The 20409-nt window shown below is 35.9% G+C and overlaps 2 protein-coding genes across 3 annotated transcripts; both read right to left on the bottom strand.

The window, feature by feature from the left end:
• Window positions 1–1946: 1946 nt before the first annotated feature.
• LOC132177976 (putative glycosyltransferase At5g03795) lies at window positions 1947–6226 on the bottom strand. Its single transcript, XM_059590444.2, has 5 exons — window positions 5924–6226; window positions 5502–5773; window positions 5158–5390; window positions 2381–2538; window positions 1947–2246 (listed from the first exon to the last, which is right to left on the bottom strand). The coding sequence occupies exons 1-5, from the start codon at window positions 6224–6226 to the stop codon at window positions 1947–1949; spliced, it is 1266 nt and encodes a 421-aa protein (XP_059446427.2).
• A 1851-nt stretch (window positions 6227–8077) lies between these two features.
• LOC132177086 (dynamin-related protein 3A) lies at window positions 8078–19676 on the bottom strand. 2 transcript variants are annotated; one of them, XM_059589302.2, is made up of 20 exons: window positions 19203–19676; window positions 17377–17659; window positions 17234–17262; window positions 17011–17112; window positions 16776–16844; window positions 16631–16690; window positions 16175–16288; window positions 15567–15615; window positions 15320–15429; window positions 14142–14234; window positions 13894–13986; window positions 13667–13804; window positions 12422–12535; window positions 12237–12332; window positions 12008–12050; window positions 11609–11757; window positions 11356–11502; window positions 9066–9118; window positions 8853–8952; window positions 8078–8483 (listed from the first exon to the last, which is right to left on the bottom strand). In XM_059589302.2, the coding sequence occupies exons 1-20, from the start codon at window positions 19578–19580 to the stop codon at window positions 8217–8219; spliced, it is 2487 nt and encodes an 828-aa protein (XP_059445285.2). In that variant the 5' UTR covers window positions 19581–19676; the 3' UTR covers window positions 8078–8216. The 2 variants fall into 2 exon arrangements, with proteins under 2 accessions (XP_059445285.2, XP_059445286.2); XM_059589303.2 differs by having other exon boundaries at window positions 12449–12535.
• Between the last annotated feature and the right edge of the window lie 733 nt (window positions 19677–20409).

The following is a 20409-nucleotide window of genomic DNA, read 5'->3' as shown; positions in this document are numbered from 1 at the left end:
AATAATAATAATATCATGCATTAAATTTTTGAGCTTAATGGAATCACATATAAGGAAAATTATTTTTTTTTAATTTTTAGTTTTAGGTTTTTTCTAGAAGTTTTAATACTTTTTTTTTTTAATTTTACTAAGGGTAGTTTTGTCATTGGGGGGACATTGATAATGTTTTGGTAGTTGGGGAGATATTATCACAATTAAAAGTTTTGAAGGGACATTGTCAATTAGGTGGTAGTTTGAGGAGGGTATTTGGACTTTCCTCTATTATATTTTTATCCTGCAATTATCCAACAATATTGACATGACACCCCAAATCAACCATTAAATCTTTTTTTATTTAACGATTTTAATCAAAGAGTTAGTTGAGAGGATCACACCAACCTTATAAAAAGAATGTTGGATATAATGATAGTATCTAAGTGTTAAGAGTTGGTAGAGTCTGGTTGAGTGTGTGTCAGGTCAAGCTGCTATAGCATCTGGACTTGAGCCACTGAGCGTAACCACAAGACAAGCATGTCCGTATGGGCCTTGAAGATGTCCAGATAGGAGCCACCGACAGCCTCAAGACTTGCGCATGTTTGAACGGACCGGGAGAGGTGTCCATGCAGGAGCCACCGAGAGCATCAAGACCGAGTCGTGTCTGTACATTGTGTCCATCTATCTGAACAGGTTGAGCAATGGGTCAACAAACCCTAGGCGTGTCCGGACATGTCGGTCTTAAAGCGTAGCCGACCTGTCCGGACAGCACTGCTTTAAAACCTACCATTTCTGTTGCTACCTATTTAAAGTCTTATTCTAGGACTTTGGAATTATGTTTTTCTGAGAGCCAAGTGCTAAGAGAAAACATCAGAGAGAATAGTGAGGTTTATCTATAGAGGTTTTAGAGGTTGAACAGTTTATTCAACACTCTTGTTTTGTAATCCTCTTGTAATGTTCTCACATATGTTGCAATTTTATGGACGTAATCCTTAGCGGTGAACCACATAAATTCGTGTCTTATGTGATTGCTTATCTTGTTATTCCATGTTCTTTTTTTTTTTTTTTTTCGTGTCTTACAGGTCTTGGCGGGATAGAGTGATTTTATCCCCAACATCTATCATCTCTCTTTTCTGTTGGTTAGATATCAATCGAGGTTCTTATATTATCTAAAGTGTTCTTATAATTCAAGCTTCAAACATAATTTTGTATATATGTGTATTGAAGCTGCGCTGCTTCTCACAAGCACTTTAAAGATGACACAATTGGCTGAAACAGTTCAACAAATCTCAAACCAGAAAACTTGCACTCGAAAAAAAATTGTATATCTATGTCTTGAAGCAGCTGCTTCTGAGTTCTGACAAAAGAAGGGAATTATCATTACGACATTCATACTTTACCACCAACTATATTTTAATCTCATCCTATTTTATTATACTGATGTAATAGTGTCTAATAATTATTATTAAAAAATTCAAGATATGATAGACATTAAAATGAAAGTGTAGTATATAATATTATTCTTACAACTTTAGGTAATTAAGACAAGACTTTATAAAGGATTTTAGTAAACTCTAATTACAACTTGATTAGTTTTTTAAAGGATAGAAATTTTCTCTAAATTGGGTTGAAAAAAAATTCTTCAAATCAGCCTAATAATCTGCCATGCATGTGTCTTTTTTTAAACATGTGAGAGTAACATGTCAACTCCTCTGTTCATCTTCCAAACGAAATTATTTCTCTCTCAAACATAAGGAGTCAGGAGTCTCTCTTTTAGCTTCATCTCCTTCTCTCTTCCACCTCAACGAAATCTGACACCAATACCTTCGAGGCACTCAATTCTAGTCACAGTCGTTGCTGTTATTGACTAAAAATTTCCTTACCAAACGATATGACAATTTTTTTCCACACTTACCTAAATATGAGACTTTCCACACCATATATGACAAAAGAACTAAAGAAGTGTTTTTGATTTATTCCACAAGGTTCTGTGAAAGAATTTCAATGGTGAGAAACATGTAGTAGAGTGATGTTAAAACATGCCCTCGTAGACTCTTAGAAAATCCTGGCAGATTAAGAACAAACTTCCACATGCAAGCCATTATGCACATGCTTATGGCTGCAGACACCATTAGTAGTTTTCCTGGGTAGAGAAGGAAGATTTCTAAAAGTGACTCAGGCTGGTAAAACTGATGCAGCCAGAGATCGTACAGGACCATGTGAAATGCATCAAATCTGAGTGGAGGTGAGTTCCATTCGAAATGCTTCTGGACCTGATTCGATTACAAAGGGAGCAGATTTTCAAAAATAAGTCAATATGCATTATTCCAGTGTCTATAAATTAAATGATAAAACTCATTCATTTCTATAAGTTTAAGCTTTTGAAATAAATGGTGATCGATTTTACCTTGAGTAAGTTGTTTTGGAATCTGGTGAAATTTGCACCTTGTATGCCTTCAAGAGTATCCTTAAGCAAATGTACATCCTCCTCCGCGAGTATTATTGAAAATTTATGCCAGTCAAGAACATCATTGAATGGGAAATTCAGGTAGCTTGAGAAGATAACTGCAGAGAGACATATAAAACTACTTAGATGAGCAATTAGATGAGAAGCATCATGGGCACAATAAAAGTAAACAATTCAGCAAAAAGATCAAAAAAAAAAAAAAAAAAAAAAAAGAGAAAGAGAGATGATGACCTTCAAAACAAAAAATCTAAATCTAAACAATTCAGCATAGGCATGTTTTTAGCTGTGGCTAGAGGTTGATTGTAATGTGTTTTGTTAGTCATCTATTACTAAATGTTACTCAATTTCCCCAAAAAAAAAAAAAAAAAAAAAAAAAAAAAAAAACACAGAGAGAATGGAGCACAAGTTGTCTTGATTTGCCAAATGAGAATAGAAGCCATGGTATTTCATCAATGCGCATGGTAAAATAATATTTTTCTAAACACCCTCATTTTTAACGCACGACACGCGTCAATAAAGTTTAGTGATGTGTCAGACTACCTAACACGTCAAAAATACCCTATAAAAAAAAAAAAAAAAAAAAAAAAAAAAAAAAAAAAAAATCATTTTTTGTAGTGTTTCCTCTCTCGTTCACATACATAAATGTGCCAACTAATTAAGGTAAGCATCGTCAAAAAGTTAGTTCCCTCTATTTCTTAGTTTTCTCAAATAATTATACAAACAATAATACTTATGATGAACGTTAAATTTATTTATTTATTTATATTCGTGATTAATTGTTGATTAATTTTTAAGTAAATTAAAGTCGAATACACAATTGGTTGCCATTTCCGTATTATTTGCACATAAATTGGCTTTTGAATGATTCAATTCCTTTCTTATGTGCATGCTATGAATGCATATGGAATTAAAAAATAAGAGGTGCGCGCTAGCATTTTGGAAAACTTGTTTTTGAGTTTTGTAATTTTTCAATCATTTCATATGGGAAAACCAAGGAAAATTATAACACTCCAGCGAGAATTTTGAGTAGAAGATCATTTGTTTCTTCTACTATCATTCCTAATTTTTATTGTAAATCTATTTTTCTGTGTTTTTTTTAAAAAAAAAAAAAAACTTGTGGTTCTTCTTTTCGTTTGGTAGTTTTTATTTTATAAAAGAGTTGGCATGCTGATTAGTTTGTTGTAGAGACTCTTTTCTGCATTACTAGTTGTGCTTAAAGTTATTATATTGAATAGTCGTTGGTGTAAATTCTTCAAGTGTCGTCTTCTGGGAATGGTTAATTAGTTTGGATGTTCTGAACTAAATCGATTGTTAGTGGGACTGCATATCTAATGTTTTCAATTCTAAATGTCAGTTGATGAATTTAAATGCTGTTTTGCTTTCCTTTTAATTTTTTTAGTTGTGTTGTTTTCTTCCTTTGATGGATGGGAAATAATGAAATCCGCAGTTCTCACATCTGCCGATCTCCTATCTCACACTTTTTCTTTTTTGATTTGATGCATTGAGATTGCTAAGGCATTCAATGGAATTTTTTTGCCTTTAATGAAAGCATTTTTCATTAATTGGTTTTGTTTAGTTTTTTTTTTTTTTTTTTTTTTTGGATGAAATTGGTTTTGTTTAGTTGAGATTTGCTTAGTCTAACTATCATTCCTTATGTTAATTAGTTCATTTGCTTTGGAGAAATTTATTTGATAATATAAAAAAGTTGTATTGGATCAATATAAAAAAGCTTCAATAAGTTATTTTAGCCAAAAAAAATAAAAAAATTGAGCCCCAAAACAATTAATTTTTAATAAGATACTTTAGCTCAACAAAAAGTATTTGGGTCCACAAAACAATTAGTTTTAATAAGCTATTTTAGCCTAACAAAAAGTATTTTGGCCTTCAAAAATCAAAAATCAAAAATCAAACTCTCAAAAACCGGTCTAACCGAAAACTGGTATAACCGATATTTCCAATATAAATACATATCGGTTGGTTATCGAGTAGAAAACCGTTTATCCGATAATTTTCAATTGTTAATTGAAAATCAGTCTAACCGGACCGATATGACCGATATCCACCCCTAACTAAAATTACTACACAATCAAAAGTGTCTACTTCAATCAATTTCGGTTGCCACATGCCCACACAGTCACATTGCATACAACGAAAATAAATTTGTTAGATATTTTTAACTCTCTTGCAAGATGTCAATGAAGCTTTATCACTTAAGATTTAGTAATGAGCAATTTGACATGGACCTTTTAATGATTATTCAAAAATCAAATATGCAAAAACAAAATACAAAGAACATATAAGCAAATGAACAAAGAGATAAAGATTACACAAATGACCAAAATGCAACTAAATTACAACATTGTAACGCTAAATCAATTTCGGTTGACACTTGTAGTTGCCACAGGCCCACATTGCATTTAATGAAAAAAAAAAAAAAAAATTGTTAGATGTTTTTAACTCCCTTGCAAGATCTCAAGTGAGCTTTATCACTTAAGATTTGGTAATTAGCAATTTGGCATTAATCTTTTCATGATTTGTGTTTTTAGTTGTTTGTTAATGATTTTGTGTTGAAAACAAAAACAAAAGAAATCTCCTGTTGGAAAAATTAGAAAACCCCCTTGTGTGACATTTAACATGTTGCATGAAACCAGTTTGATTTCTAGAGAGAAAAAGTAATTTATATAAAACCATTGCATAAGGGAAGATGATGATACTACCAGGAACACATCCATAACGGATGGAGTCAGCTATAAGGGCAGTATCGGCTGGGAATCCATCAGGGCATATGCAAAATTTTGTCCCATAAACTTTGTGATGAAATAGCAGATATCCATCAGCAGTAAACATAAGGTCGTTCTGGATGTCAGGTTCAGAGTCATTCTCCCACAGAGTTTCCAGAGTGGCTTTTATTTCAGAATCGGGAATGCGTGCGCAGAAACCACTCTTCATCCTATTCAAAGATACAGCAAAGTTTCCTTTTGCATGATATGAAATACAGAAAGACACCGTATGTAGAAAATTAGAATGGTAAAAGTACACAAATTGACTAACTACATTTTACCTCTCATCAATGGCATGAGAAAATGATTGATTTAGTTGAGGAAGGGGAATATCCTTGAATGGAATATAATGAGCATCATGGGTAGCTGGGCACACAAGTCGAATTGGATTCTTCTTAAGAAATGGAACTCCATCAGCAACCTCCACACCAATTTCATGACATATCACAAAAAAGTGGTCAGCACCCTGAGTTCGGTTCCAGTAGGGGTACTTTGAGATTATGCTCTCTACATAATTCTCAACTATACGGATCATTTTCTCACAATGTGTTCCCTGAATTCCACAAAATATAAGACAAATGATTCTTCAAAACATCCCTTCATATTACTGATTTCATTCCACGCTATTCTCAAAATAAAAGATTTTGTAAAGCAAGAATGAAACAGAGAATTAATATTTGCAAAATGAAATTAATGTACGGACCTGGGTGCGCATTTGATGCCAAGAAATGGGAATAAAGAAGAGGTGAGCCTGAAGAGGATCAGTGGTGAGGAAGTGACTCTCCTTTATATTCTTGAAGAAGTAGGCCTCGCTGCCGTATATCCCCATCAGCTCCGTCGGCGACTGAAAGTACCCGCCGGGGTCTCTGTCCGGGTAGATGTAGACCTTCAAGTGCCTCTCTACGCGCTCGTAGTCCCGCACGAAACTATCCGGAAAGTGAAACACCTCGGAGACGATTCCGGCAGAGTCTTGACGCGAATACGCCTTCATGAAGAATGTAGTCATGGATTAGTGAAAACGAGTGTATATATGTAAATATATGCGTGTGTTTATAGATCGATGTACCTGTTTATAACTGGCGATGAGGAAGCAGATGACGGGGATCGCTAAGGAGATGATGAAAATACAGACTTCGGAGCTCCAGTCGGGTCTGTGTGGAGGGTTTCTTGGAGGCGCAGCAGCAGGGAGACGGTTTCTCCTGTTCATGGTTGGTTTTTTCTTGGATGGATTTTCTCGGGAAAGTGATCAGAGAGGGCCTGGAATATTTTTGAGCGGGAAAAGAAAGCGTTTGGTTCTTCTGTTTGTTAAGTTCGTTACAAGCATTTGGAAATGGGAGCGGGAAATTAAATTGGGTTTTATTTATGAGTATATAAATCAATCAATGAATGGTCTAGTGGAATCTGGACCGTCGGATGAAGGCCTTTTGAATTCCGCACCTACTATGAGCTGGCAAACGTCATAATCTTTTTAATAATTAATATGTCATCATAATTGCTCCATAGGTATAAATAAAGTTGGAACCGAATGGGATAAAAGAAGTTCATTCATAAAGTTTAATTGCCTATAAAGTACTCACTAAGGGAATATTATAGTAATACATAAAATGGATGACTCACTATGTAATGATTATACCGCCATGATTCACGTGTAATATTTTCTATGTGAGTAAGAGCATTGCATAAACAGATTGGAATAAATAAGTTTATGGCCAACATTTAAGTACCTAGCACTATAAAGAAATTTGTGTGTAATAAGTTGTCACAAATGTAATACCTTTTGGTGTTTGCTCACTTTACTCAGAAATCTTAGGCCCCGTTTGATTTGTGAAGTAGACTGCTGGAATGTAATGACTATTCTTATGAAATAGTCATTTTTTTGTTTGGTAAAGGTATATTCCTAGGAATTATTATTCAAATGGAACTAACAATTCCCTTACAAAGAGAAATAGTTAGTCCTCTAAAAAATGAGAGGAATAATTCCTTAAGGAATAGACTACATCTTCCAAAAACAAAATCATATTATTTTTTATTTTATTTTAAACTTAAAATAAAATAATATACAATTTTTAGTAATTTTGATTCAATTCTAGTTAGAACATGTGTGTTGTTACCAAAGTAAGGAATATGAATAACTATTTCATTTCACTCTCCTCTATTCCCGATAATAAGTAATAACTATTTTATTTCCTAATGGAATACGCATTCTATAAACCAAACAAACCCATATTGTTATTTTGTTTCCGATTAATGCTACACTTTACACTTATTTTATCACTCACTTCGATCTGTTAATGTGGCATGAGCTGAATAGAGGTACAAATGTTTTTTTTTTTTGGTCAAAGTGGCCATTCAACCCATTCCACATCTGATTTGTTCATCTTGAATGAGTGGAATATAAACTGAGATGTATACCATAAGAATCATTGCGAGTTAATGTTAGATACAAATAGACTTCTCACAATATTGTTTTGGTTGAGAGCATCACATAAACCTTACAGAAAGAATGATGGGTAGAATTATAATATCTAGCATCTTCATTTTCTGTTATATGTCAATCATGGTTCTTATATTATTTACAGTGGTGGCTATAAATAATTCAAGCTTCAAACATAATTTGTGTAATATATGTATTGAAGCTGCTGCTTCTGACAAGTACTTCAAAGATGATACAATTGGCTGAAAACCATCACAGATCAACAAATCTCAAACCAGAAAACTTGCACAAAAAATAAAAATGTGTATCTATGTATTGAAGCTGCTGCTTCTGACAAAAGATGGGAATTATCTACACCCTGTTATTCTTTTTGGACCTCGTAACAATGCAATTATCAAAATACCACAATATGGTTAGAAGAAAATGCCGACTCCCTGATGAGCCAGCCCTGGCAGGTCGAATTCCAACCATCTCCAAAGTTGGACAGGGCAATCAAATGAATATAACGCCTTAATAGTGTTAAAAAAATATATATTTGGACCAGTAGACACATTCAAATGTCTTACATATCAACCGTCGGATAGAGACCGGGTGTGTAAATGCGTCCATTAGAATCTGTGTTAGAATAAATAGGTGGTTGAAGCTCCCCTGAGTGCGACTTTCGAGACTTCGGATTTTTAGGAGAAGCTGAGTAGGAATCCATGGAACTACTCGTAGAATACATTGATGATGTTGGCAGTCCGTGGATCTTTGGCAACCCTGTCGGATCAGCACCCAAACTGTAACCCTTCTCAACTGTTTCAGCTTCCAAAGGCAACTCATCCAATGTCTACACAAAAAAGAACCAAGTCTCACTGAATTTAGCCATAATTTCCCAACAAATTTTTTTGATAAATGTAATTTCCCAACAAATTTAGCTAGCTTATTGAACATAAGACAAAAGATATGGAAAGCATATTTACATTTATGCGACATTAACAAGAAAATCTACCTTCATAAGGCTTGGGAAAGTTAATTATACGCACATAATACACCATGCACATAATACACAACTAAGGCTTTCTCGAGAAAATCCATTCCACTACCCACCAAACTTATAATAAAAAACCAAATGCAGTTAAGAAATTAAAATTAAATTTGAAGACGCCATAAATTCACTCAAACCTCTCCTGCTGGTTAGCATATCAAGAAAACTTACCCGGAAAGCCTGTTGAAGAACTCGGAGTGTTTCTCGAGTGCGCTTTCTCTTCAGTGCTATCTCATCTGGCTCCTGCAACATCTCTTCAAACAGGTTCTCTCTGATTCGTATCATAAGATAAATGGCACAACCAATGGTCAGCACAGATGAAAACAAGTATATATACAGCCCAAAGTTCAAAGGATCATATCTCAGAACCCTGCCATGCCTCACCTGTAAAGCTTTTTGATGAAAACATTGTGCATCTCACGCTTTGTATGGTTTACCTGGATATAAAGGAATAATACTTGAGGAACTATCAGAATTATAAGAATGCCTGGTAACAGAATATTTTACCACATGGATAATGACAGAGAACCATGTCATAGACAATTTTTAAGGATTGTCAACAATGAACTCACCTACATTATGCTTTCATCATATTAAAGTAAAGAAAAGAGAGAATGTGAAGGAGGCAGAGAAGATTATTTGAACATTTATTTTTCCTGAGCTGTAAGGATGAAAAAGATTAGTATATAAGCCACGAAAATTCACTGCTAACACAACACCACATCCCAACAAATGAACCTTTTTTTTTTATAAGTAAATCACTCATTATAAGGCGCATAGGGGCACAATAAAACAAAACTTTCTTTAGATCTCCACCAAATCTCAGAGTCTTCAAAGTTCATTGCATTCTGCTCCCTCCAAATGCTTGACATTAAGCATGAAGGTGCCATCCTCCAGACTTCTAAGATGTTACGGCTTCCCATCTAACCTCTCCAGCTTGCCAACAACACTATTACCTTTCTAGGTATAATTTATTCAACACCAAAAAGTCAGAACATTGAAACCCATAGATCTCTTACCACTTCACAATGAAGAAGATGATATATAGACTCCCTACTCCTCTTACACATACAACACCAATCTACCATTATGACATTCCTCTTCCTCAAACTATCCAAAGTTAATATATTCCCTAGTGTCGCTATCCACCCAAAGAAAGCTACTCTCAAAGGGACCTTAACTCTCCAAATACTCTTTCAAGGAAAGGTGGAACCTACCAAAGTGGACAACACATGATAAAAGGACCTCACTTCCAAACTTCCGCTTATTGGAAGGGATCCAACATAATTTATCCTCACCACCTTGTCTCAATCGGTAAAGAGTACAAAAGATCGAAGAAAGTGACAAAGGTTTTTTTTTTTGTGTTGATAAGTGACAAAGTTCACCCCTCCCAATCATGCACTAGTCTAGTAAAAGATATATTCCACCGAAAATTTTCATTAAAGAACTGCATATGATCTACCACCCAAGCTTCCTTACAATGTGGAAGACAAAACAGGTCCGAAGAATCTGTCTTTAGAGGCTGGTTCCCACACCATAGATAATGCCAGAACCTAATCTTAAACCCGTCTCCCATCTCATACCTAACAAAATTCGAAAAAACTCACCCACTCATATGTTTCCACACTTCCGCTCCGTAAAGCCATTTACCTCCTTGGAACATCAACCTCCCCATTCTATCATATTTGGTTTCCACCACCAATCTCCACATGCATCCCTCTCCATAGCTTAACGTCATAACCATTTTCTCATGAGAGCTTGATTAAACTGAATCAAATTTCTAACCCCCAAAACCGCTTGAAAACATGAAGAACAAAACTTCGACTAATTAACTAAATGAAAGTTAAACTCATCACCAATTCCACCCCACAAAAAGTCCCTCTAGAGTTTTTCGATCCAATTAGCCACATATACAGGAATTAGAAAAGGGACAAATAATTAGGCAAATTGCAAAGAGTGCTTTTAATTAAAGTCAACCTACCTCCTTTTGACAAATAAAGCCTCTTTCAACCCACCAATCGACATTCCATTTTTTTCAACAATACCATTCCATATAGTATAAGAATTCTTATACTAAGCACCCAAAGGAAGGCCCAAATACTTTATTGGTAGAGATGTCATCCTACTACCAAAAATACTAACCAAACTTTCTACATCTACCACATCTCCAACGGGAACTAATTCTAATTTAGATAAATTAATCTTCAACCCCGCTTCAAATCATAAGAATAGAAAACGCAGATGACACAGTTGTTCACTATTTGCCTCAAAAAATTGATGTATCGTCCACAAATAAAAGATGGGACACTAGAAGCTCCTCATTATTCCTCTACTCCACCAAAAAACCTGATAAGAGCCCCCTATCCACAATGACCATCATCATCCTACTCAGCCTCCATGACAACCACAAAAAACAAAGGAGATAGAGCATCCCATGTCTCAATCCACGAGATCTACTAAAAAATATAAAAGGGGAACCATTAATAAGAATGGACATTGGCAAAAGAAAATTTCTTACAATTACTATTGGCACACCTCACGACAGATATCAAACAGTGTGGACAGCTCACATAGGTCCATGATGTAATCCATAATTGTTTGATTACAATAAATGCATGTTCTACATATAACTACAAAATAACATTTTTCCATGGGGAAAAGAGAATGAGAATACCAGGAAGTGCATAATTGCTTTAGGTATAGAGTCCTCAATGTTCTTCCGAACAATGTCATAGTATGATCTCAACAGCAATTTTGTGGCTAAAATTTCAATACCCTCCTCCTCTGACTGATTTTCTGTGGGCCTCAAGACAGTTGGAGGCTTATAGAACATCAAGAAACATCCATTAGAAGAAAAAAAATTTAAACATATAAGAGGGAAGAATATTGGAAAAGTCCGTTACAGACACTGGATAGATGAAGTATACCTCTCTTAAATGGATCATAGAGATGGATTGCTCCATGCTATGAATAGGTTCACTATATGACTTGTTTGTCCAGCTTTCTTTAGCAGAAATACGGTTATCATTTCCACCAAAAATCGATGAAATTCCCCAACTTGAACCGCTTGGATTTCCTGAGCATTATCAATCCTTCCAAATATTAGAATATCTTGGAATCATAATGATTTTCGTTCTTAAAAGATTTATTTTCAGGAACAGCTTTTGCAACCAAGGAAAAATAAATAAATAAAAGCCTTAGGTATTTGATTGCTTGCATGCAATTTGCAGCATTGATTATTAGAGAATGAATAGCATACATATTCCAAAACATATTATTACAGAGGTATAACAACTAAAAGTAATTATATCAAAGTAACACATTACCAGAGGATGTAACCTTTTCAACATCACCCACAGGGCGAACACCCTGCCAGTCATCCAAAAGAAATGGCAAAAACAAAAGTAATTAGACCAAGTATATATTAGCCATCATAAAATCTTAACTTGCTTCTGCATAGTTTGCTTCTTCCAAGGAAGGCGGGAGAGCTGGGCTTATTGGCCAGAAAAAAAAAATAATAAAAATTAAAAAAAAAAAAAATACCAATTATCCAACCTGATCAGACACAAGTCCATTTGCTGGCCTAGCAAGAATAGCTCGAGTTTTCAGACTTCTTTCAGATGTTGGTACTTTATCAGGCTCTACACCATCCTTTTAAATCAAACAATGGGGAAAAATCAGAAGTGAATAATCTTACAGATTGCAAAACACAAATGACTATTAGCACAGGGGATGTATACTTTTTGCCTGGAAACAGGAAGAGTGACCTTAGAAGACTTAAGTTGTTGCTTTGCAACCTCTACAGCTTTGCTCCCACCAATAAAGTTCGGGTGTGAAGTGTTTATGTAGTCCATCTGCAAATCAAGTTATATTACAAAATCCTTAGCATTCTGAAGTATCACAATCAAGTTTGATGCAACAGGTATGTCTGCCTAACAAGTCCATAGGGTATTGAGATACAGTAAAAGATCAAAGGGAAGCAGGGTAAAAGATAGAAAACACAAGGCAATATGAATACTTTTGTTCTGGGAATCATAACAATAATCTCAGTGAGAGTTGTAGGCAAAAGGAACTTCAAATTTTCAACTGCCGACCTCATAATTTATAGACCCCTAGTTTATCCAAGACCAGATTAGTTACTATGTACAAAAGAAAATTAAGCAATAACTGTTACACTCAAGCTAGCCATATGTAGAGATAGTTGTTCTACCACTGCCAATACTGTTTAATGTTATACATTGCGTAGATGGGGTATGTTTGGAAATACAAAATAGTCTAACTAGGGAAATTGTTTCAACATAACAGATGCAACTCAATTAAATGGAAGAGTAAGGATACTAAAATATACCAACAAGCAACACAACCAAACCATATAACAAACAGATTCCAAATCACCACCATCATTAAGTAATGATATCTTTTGCAATAGTCTTTAGATCAAATGATATCTCCTTTCATAAGCAAGGGCTGGAGAGCAAGTCATTGGGTTCAGTCCCCTATGTGTGCCATGAGAAATAAAGGCGTAAAGCACAAATTAGAACTAAACCAAGAATCTAAACATTGGTAAGCATCATAAACAAATGGCATTTGACAGGAAGAAAATTTAAGCAGGTACTTGTGTGCGCTGGTAGACATTGCCAAGTAGAAAAAAAATTTTACTTATGTGCGCTTGTTCGCTTTTCCCTTTCTAGTTAAGTGATCACTGTTGTATACTCCATGTATACTTTAAGGCGCCTTATGCTTTTAATAAGACTGGTTATTACTTATCAAAAAAAAGTATTGATAATAAGTTCATGCACTGTTGACTGACACTAGCCAAATCCAAGTCTAGTGCTGAAAACTAGTTGCTCCAGGTTTATAGAGTGGAACAAAGTTTTGATTAGAAGACCCCATAATAAAGGGAAACTACTATCTGTACAATTTACATAATGCATGCATTATGAGTTCATATGCAGCACATGTAGACTATCTTGATGTCAAAATACCTCCATTTCAATAATGTGCCCAATCATTGTTTCTGAGGGTTCAAGACCATCTCGAAGAAAGTTCCCTGTAACTTCATCCATACGCTTTCTCAAAACAGGAAATCGCTGCAGTTCATTCACTAGACAACGGTGGCTAATCTGAAGAGAGAAATATGTTATTCCGAGATCGAGATTTACAAGTGACGGTTTGAGATACCACCAGATGTAGGACATAAGTAACCGTCTACCTTCATTAACTCATCATATATGAACCTGGCACACTGAAGGCTAGGATCCAATAAACGTGCTACTTGCCTTCGAACAAGAACCTCAAATGGCACCTAATACACAAAAATTAAATTAAAATGATATGATTTTAACATTGGAAGGAGGCGTGGGGAGGATACAGGCAATCAATACTATGGATTCCATGAGTAAAAGAGAATGCCAATCACAGAAATTAAAGAAAATATTTTCTTAACACAGAGAGACCTACTTCCGGAACAAATAATGCAGATCTAGTGCCAGTTGCATTCTGAATGGCAGTTCGAATGTCATCATCAGTTAGGTCCTCACATGGATCCACCTCCTACAAGACAGATCAAATTGCATGAGAGACGCTCAGCCAATATCAGACTGAAAACTGGCACTACATTCCAGCTACCAAAATAGAATTTGTCTCAGCACAAATGGGATTAAGCTCCCTCACTCGTGGATCATAATTTTATTCAACAAGATGGTCAGGCTCATAAAGGTTGCACCTCAAATCTAGTGGTCACCTCAAACTCCAATTATTTAAAGAAATGAGAATGCCTTGTCAGGTTAATAATAATAATAATAATAATAATAGCAAAACAATATTAACAGTAACAATATTAAAGCAATTCTATATGTGGTGGCAGAATTCTATAGTTTCTTGCAGCAAGCATACCTAAGGTCAATTTTTTGGCTATGGTATACCATTTATTATGAGAGCCAAATTTTTGAGGTTTCAAATATGACTAAAGAATCAAAATAGATTCAAATACAAGTAGAAAGAGTGGTCCGAAGGAGAATTGGAAGTTTTTGGATTAATCAGATGTCATCTGCACTAACAAATATTTGCAATTAGAGGGGTATCTGTCAGAACTTTGTAACACTGACAGTTGCCAGTTAGTTGGTTTTGAGTATATGTGTGGGCAGATATTGAGGTAATGGTTTGTTTTTTTTTTTTTTTTTGTAAGGTATTGAGGTAATGTTGGTTAAGTCTATGCTTGTAATGTATCTCCTTTTGGCAAACAGACTTACTTAAAAAGAACATACAAACATTAGAAATTTCACTCTTAAAAATAAAATTAGAGTAAAGATTCAACCTTCACAACCATTTATAATTATAATTTTTCATATAAAACAGTAGTATATTGGTGGCACAAATTAAGAGTAATTCTAAAAGTCCTTCTTGTATATCTTGTGTCCCTTCAAAAATGAGGTGACTTTTAAAATCACCATTTGATCAAAATTCAATAATAATCAATCACAAGCTCAATTGTGATTTTAAGAGCCACATCACCCTTGGAGGAACACAAGAGAGAGTTGTACCATTACTCACAAATTAACCTTTGATCTTCAAGGTTAATTTGTGCCGCCACAAAAAGGTCACAGGGAAAGTGCCTGCAGATATCAAAACGCACACACCTCTAAACTCTTCACAAAGATTTGTTGAAATATATAGTGTATTCTTGCTCCACCAGAGAGCTCAGCTGTTGACATCTCTTCATTTTTCCCCTCCACCATTGAAGAAAATGCTGTGTACAAGAAGGAATTAATGATGCCAACAATGAACTAAGCATGGAAATAATAGTAATATTTAGGTTGACAAATATGGTTCAGAATATTGGTTAGAGAACTAACAACAATAAAAATTAGGCAAAATCATTCTCACCTTCTGAGTACTTTGAAAGAATGTTCAGAAGAAGAGCTCCCTGACCAGCCTATTGGATTCAAGAAGTGAGTTAATATATGGGGAATAATCCAGTCACATAAAAAAACAGGATGCCAGAAGAGCAAAGACTTAAAGAATCTGTATCAGGATAACAATGTAACCAGAAATAAGCTGCCAGCCTAGTGAAAAATAGAGGTCAGATTATGAAATCAAGCAATGACATCTATAATGGGTAAATCAATTCACAATCAGAACTGCTCATATAGAGGAAACTAGATCACAGGAGGGCAAGATGCAAGAAGAGCTCCCTGACCAGCCTAATACACACAAAGTGGGATAATGTACAATCAGTACAAACATTTAAAACAAAAATCCAGATGTGTACAGTTTGAAATAAGTACAAGAAAATCATTAGCAAATTTTACAATACAAAATTCAGTTTGCACTCAACAACACTTGCTATAGCGGACACTAGATCACAATAGGGTAAAATCAAAATTTACAGTCCACCGTTATACCAAGGACGTAACCCATAACCTCAATATGCAATTGATTGAACAATGATCTCAACCAAGCTATACACACACTCTTGACTTAATAAAACATGCCTTTGATTCAGTGATTTCTCCATAGCTTGCATGCTCCTTGGCAACAGAAACCAGTGTAGAGCTTATGCGCGACTTCAGCGCAGGAAGCACCGCCTTGATATGTTGTACTAGAATCTGCAAATAAAACAAATATGACAAATCTTAATTTAATAGTGAATTTATGGATTAAAAAAATATTTTTGTCTTTATTAGAAAAAAAAAATAATAAAAAATTTAAAAAAAAAAATTACTATAAAATTACCAGAAGCAAAGCTTATTCACAAAGGAAAGGGGGGGAGGCACAGAATCATTGTCTAAGTATGTTGTATGAAAGAGAGCGAGAGGGAGAACAGGGGTGCACGTATGTGTATAAATGCACTAGAGCCACAATAGATGATGAACATAAAGCATCTGGTATAAAATAGTAAGATTATGTTCCATGGGACATTTAGTGAGATGACTGTTGCAAAACCCTACCTGGTTCAACTTCTTTGCCAACTGAGGAACGCCACAACGATCGGCTAGACCATTATATACCTATTTGAGAAGCACAAAATTCATTCTACAATTTGCTAATGGAATTCAAACAAAGCAATGATAATACAGTATGGCACGGACATACTGGACGACTACGGAAGAACTTTTCCTCAGCAACAAGTGCATCTTTAATACTCCGGTTGAGCATAATATCCTGTTTCAAAGCATTTCATTGAAACAGACAAATCAAAACCTTATCCTACTATAAAAATAGCCATGCATGCTACTTTGTCCATCTCAATCTTGGCTCACATCAAACAACTAAAGGATATAATGTAACTAATACACAATTACTCATCTCTAAAGATACACATGATTACCTCTTGACTACGATTCACAACTCCCACATAACCAAGTCGAAGGGGAATCACTTTTCCAAGCAACAAATTACGGGCATCGGTACCTCTATCCATAATATCCAACTAAAGTCATATAGAAAAAATGCCAAACCTCGTCAGAAAATGACTAACAGATTGCTAATGTTGAAGGAACGCATTAATATGGGAGAAAAGTCAAGTCAAGACAAGTCAAGATATAATGTACCTTTGTGATTATACCTATAGTTCTATGACCTGCCCATAGAAAATTAACACTTACAAGTCAAACAAATATAAATCCGTGTAAAATAACAAAAAAACACCAATCGTGTACCAAAGCATAATTTTTTTTCTCCATTCAGAACTTACCATCAGGATCAGCATTTCCTGCAATCTGAAGAGCGTCTGAATTTGCTAAATCTGAATTTGCTGGTGTAACAGCCAGAATTAGACAACTTGGCGTTCTAATGTACGACATGATCATTGTCCTAATCCGTGCTTCAATATCAGTTGGCTGGTCACCAACAGGAACCTTTGTTATACCAGGTAGATCCACAAGTGTTATATCAAGAACATTTGGTGAGAAAATCTTCAGACGAATCTGCTTGTCCGAGACACCTTTGTTACCTCCTGCTTCCCTCTCTGTCTCAGCCTAAAGTCCAATGGAAATTATTCAAAGAGAAAACAAATTAGAAGAAAAGAAAGAAAATCAGGACATTGGTGGTATTCAAAAACTACTAAAATGCTCATTTACATGCAAATGTTGCACACCTTGATTTCACACAATTTAGCTACTACTCAAGACTAAAGAAATTTAGCATGTAAAAAGTCTCCATTTTTTTTTGGGGGAGGGGGGGGGGGGGGGGGGGGGGGGGAAAGAGGGGAATAAAATCAAACGCAAGGTCTGAGACTAAGAATCTCCCGAAATCACAAACTGAATTGTAGAGCAACAAAGAGAGAGCAAGAGCTGAGGTTCAGAGCCTCAACCAAACTTGCAAAATTACTACACAAAGTCTCAGTTAACCACCAATTTTCACACAAGTTACACCCCACACACGGAGTACCCAACTTCTAAGGCAAATGCAGCAGCTCCGAATGCAAATTGATTCAAGATTCAACCACTTCATGCCAATCAAACATTCTTAGTTCAGTAAAAGTTTTGCATTCTGATTCACAAATCTGATTGATGCCAAGCTTACTCTCACTCTCACTCTCACTCAATCATGGTGGTTCACTCATTTATATTTTAAAACATCTTCTCTTTGAATTGATTGAAGCACCTCATCTATAGAGTAGTGGTTGAAATTAAGCTTTTCTATTTATATACAAAATGGCACAAACTATTAAAGATAATGCTTGTTTCTTATTTCCATTTTATTAACAGAGGAAGGAAAAGAGTGATAGTAAAGTGAGGCAAGTTGCTGACCTGTGAATAGCCAACATTAACTAGCACCACAAATTTCTTTCTTGTTTCATTAGGGTATTTTTCATTCTAATTTTATCTTTTCTTTTTTTTATTTTATTCCTTCCCTCCCTTCGTTTTTTTTTTTTTTTTTTTTTTTTTTTCTGTTTTCCTTTCTCTTTGTTTTGTTACATTAGTTTTACTTTGGTTTGTGGGGCTTCTATAATGAAATCAAAAGTAACCTTTCCTGATTTGGTTGATGTGTGGCAGGGACCAATTTCAAAACTTGTAGTACAAGACTGAATTACAGCACGAATGTGGTGTTATTTGGTCCATTCGCTATTCATGTAGCCATTGATTGTGCTTGGTTTGTTTCCAAGAAACCCCTAGACATAACGCTCAAAGGTACCATTTTCTTGGACCCCATCGATTGTGCTTAGTAGTTTATGCTCTTGTCTGTTTGTGATGCCGTGAGATTAAGATTTCGAATGGGTACTTTAATGTAGAAAAATTATACAAGTTTCAGTTTCTAGCTTTCATTTCGATTTTTTTGATTAATTTATTTGCCGTTAATCGCATGTTAGTGTTAATAAGAACAAGGGGCAGAACTAGTTCCTCACCGAAAAACAAAAAATCCCGTTCCGCCCCTGCAAACGCACAATATATACCAAACTGAAAAAACTCAACTTTTTTTTCCTACACCTTCTCAGCAACCAGAGAGAAACTAAAGAAACTACAAAACAACCGCCATTGAAACAGAGACATTGAAACAGCAATCGAATACAAAAGGCACCTGAATTTCCCTCCGAATATCCGAGAAGTCGTAGAACCGTTTCCCCGTCAAGTGGAGGAACTCCCCATACTCCTCCTCCGTCCCGTCCGGCTTCCGCTTGGTCTGCAACAACTGCAGCACGAGCGGCCTCCGAGTGCAGATTTCGGATCCCCTTGGCAGGAAATCTCGGCCGACGAGGGCCTCGAGCACGCTGGACTTGCCGCTGCTCTGGCTGCCAACCACAGCCACCTGTGGGAGCTCGATGGTCGACTGGCTCCCGAGCTGCGCGAAGATGTCCTGCAGCTTGTTCACTATGGGGATCACGGAGTGCCCCAGCGGCGCAGCCGCCGATGCGGTCGACGGCGATGCTGATGGCGCGGAGACTGGCTCGTCCGCCATGGATGAAATGGACTGGGCAGGATTGGATCGGTGGTGGTGGATGTGGAAGCCTAGGGTTTTAGAATTTAGAGAGAGAAAATGAGGTTAGAGAGAGAGAGAGAGTAAATTGATGTATAATTGAGTTTTTTGAGTTTCTCGGTGCGGTGCTTGAATGAGCGCCGAGTGCGTAGATGGTTAAACTACGCATCTACGTTGTGAGAGTAGGGGTATAAACGAGCTGAGCTTGGGCGAGCTTCCCTTGTTCAAGCTTGGCTCGTTTAAATTTTATTCGAACTCGAGTCGAGCTCAAGGGCGAGCCAAAAAAATTGAGCTCGAGCTAATAATAAGTCGAGTCGAGCCGAGCCAGCTCGCGAGCTGGCTCTTATATTTAATATTTTTGTTTTAAAATTTTTTTTTAACTTCAAGTACTCTTAAACGACTTAAGAAGTTAGTTTGCATATGAGTATTTGCTTAGCCTAGCTAGTCGAGTATGGAGCCTGAGTCAATACAGCAAGGCATTTGGTTTCAAAGAGAGAGGATATGCATCATTTTATAGATAAGCAAACTTAGAGATTGATGTTTTCTTAACAATGTGGGACAAGTTAACAGGTTGCATTCAGACTGCATTGGGACAACGCCCCCTACAAAAAAATATTTTTTTAACGTCTCTCTCTCAATCCCCATCACCAGTCACAACGGATCTTCCACTTGAACTCTCATTTCCCACTCTCTCACTCTCACTCACCAGACACGTAGTGATAGTGTTTGGGTCTGTTTGATTCATAAATAGTTTATGCCTTTCGCAATCTCCCTCAATAGTTTCTGCTTGATTTTTCTTCCTTTCATTTGG

The sequence above is a fragment of the Corylus avellana genome, chromosome 4, assembly GCF_965113065.1.
Source record: "Corylus avellana chromosome 4, dhCorAvel1.hap1.2, whole genome shotgun sequence".
Classification (NCBI taxonomy): Eukaryota; Viridiplantae; Streptophyta; class Magnoliopsida; order Fagales; family Betulaceae; genus Corylus; species Corylus avellana.
Note: the sequence above shows the minus strand (reverse complement) of the source record. Positions and strands in the feature narration are given on the sequence as shown.

Excerpts from the sequence above, each read along its gene's own strand:
- LOC132177086 (XM_059589302.2), bottom strand. The coding sequence starts at position 19,580 with ATGGCGGACGAGCCAGTCTCCGCGCCATCAGCATCGCCGTCGACCGCA. Across the intron at positions 12,536-13,666 it reads GGCACATTATTGAAATGGAG|ATGGACTACATAAACACTTC; the intron begins GTATTTTGACAT and ends CTTGATTTGCAG. Across the intron at positions 8,484-8,852 it reads TTCTTCAACAGGCTTTCCGG|ACATTGGATGAGTTGCCTTT; the intron begins GTAAGTTTTCTT and ends TTTTTTGTGTAG.
- LOC132177976 (XM_059590444.2), bottom strand. The coding sequence starts at position 6,226 with ATGACTACATTCTTCATGAAGGCGTATTCGCGTCAAGACTCTGCCGGA. Across the intron at positions 5,391-5,501 it reads TCTCATGCCATTGATGAGAG|GATGAAGAGTGGTTTCTGCG; the intron begins GTAAAATGTAGT and ends ATCTTTGAATAG. Across the intron at positions 2,247-2,380 it reads TCCAAAACAACTTACTCAAG|GTCCAGAAGCATTTCGAATG; the intron begins GTAAAATCGATC and ends TAATCGAATCAG.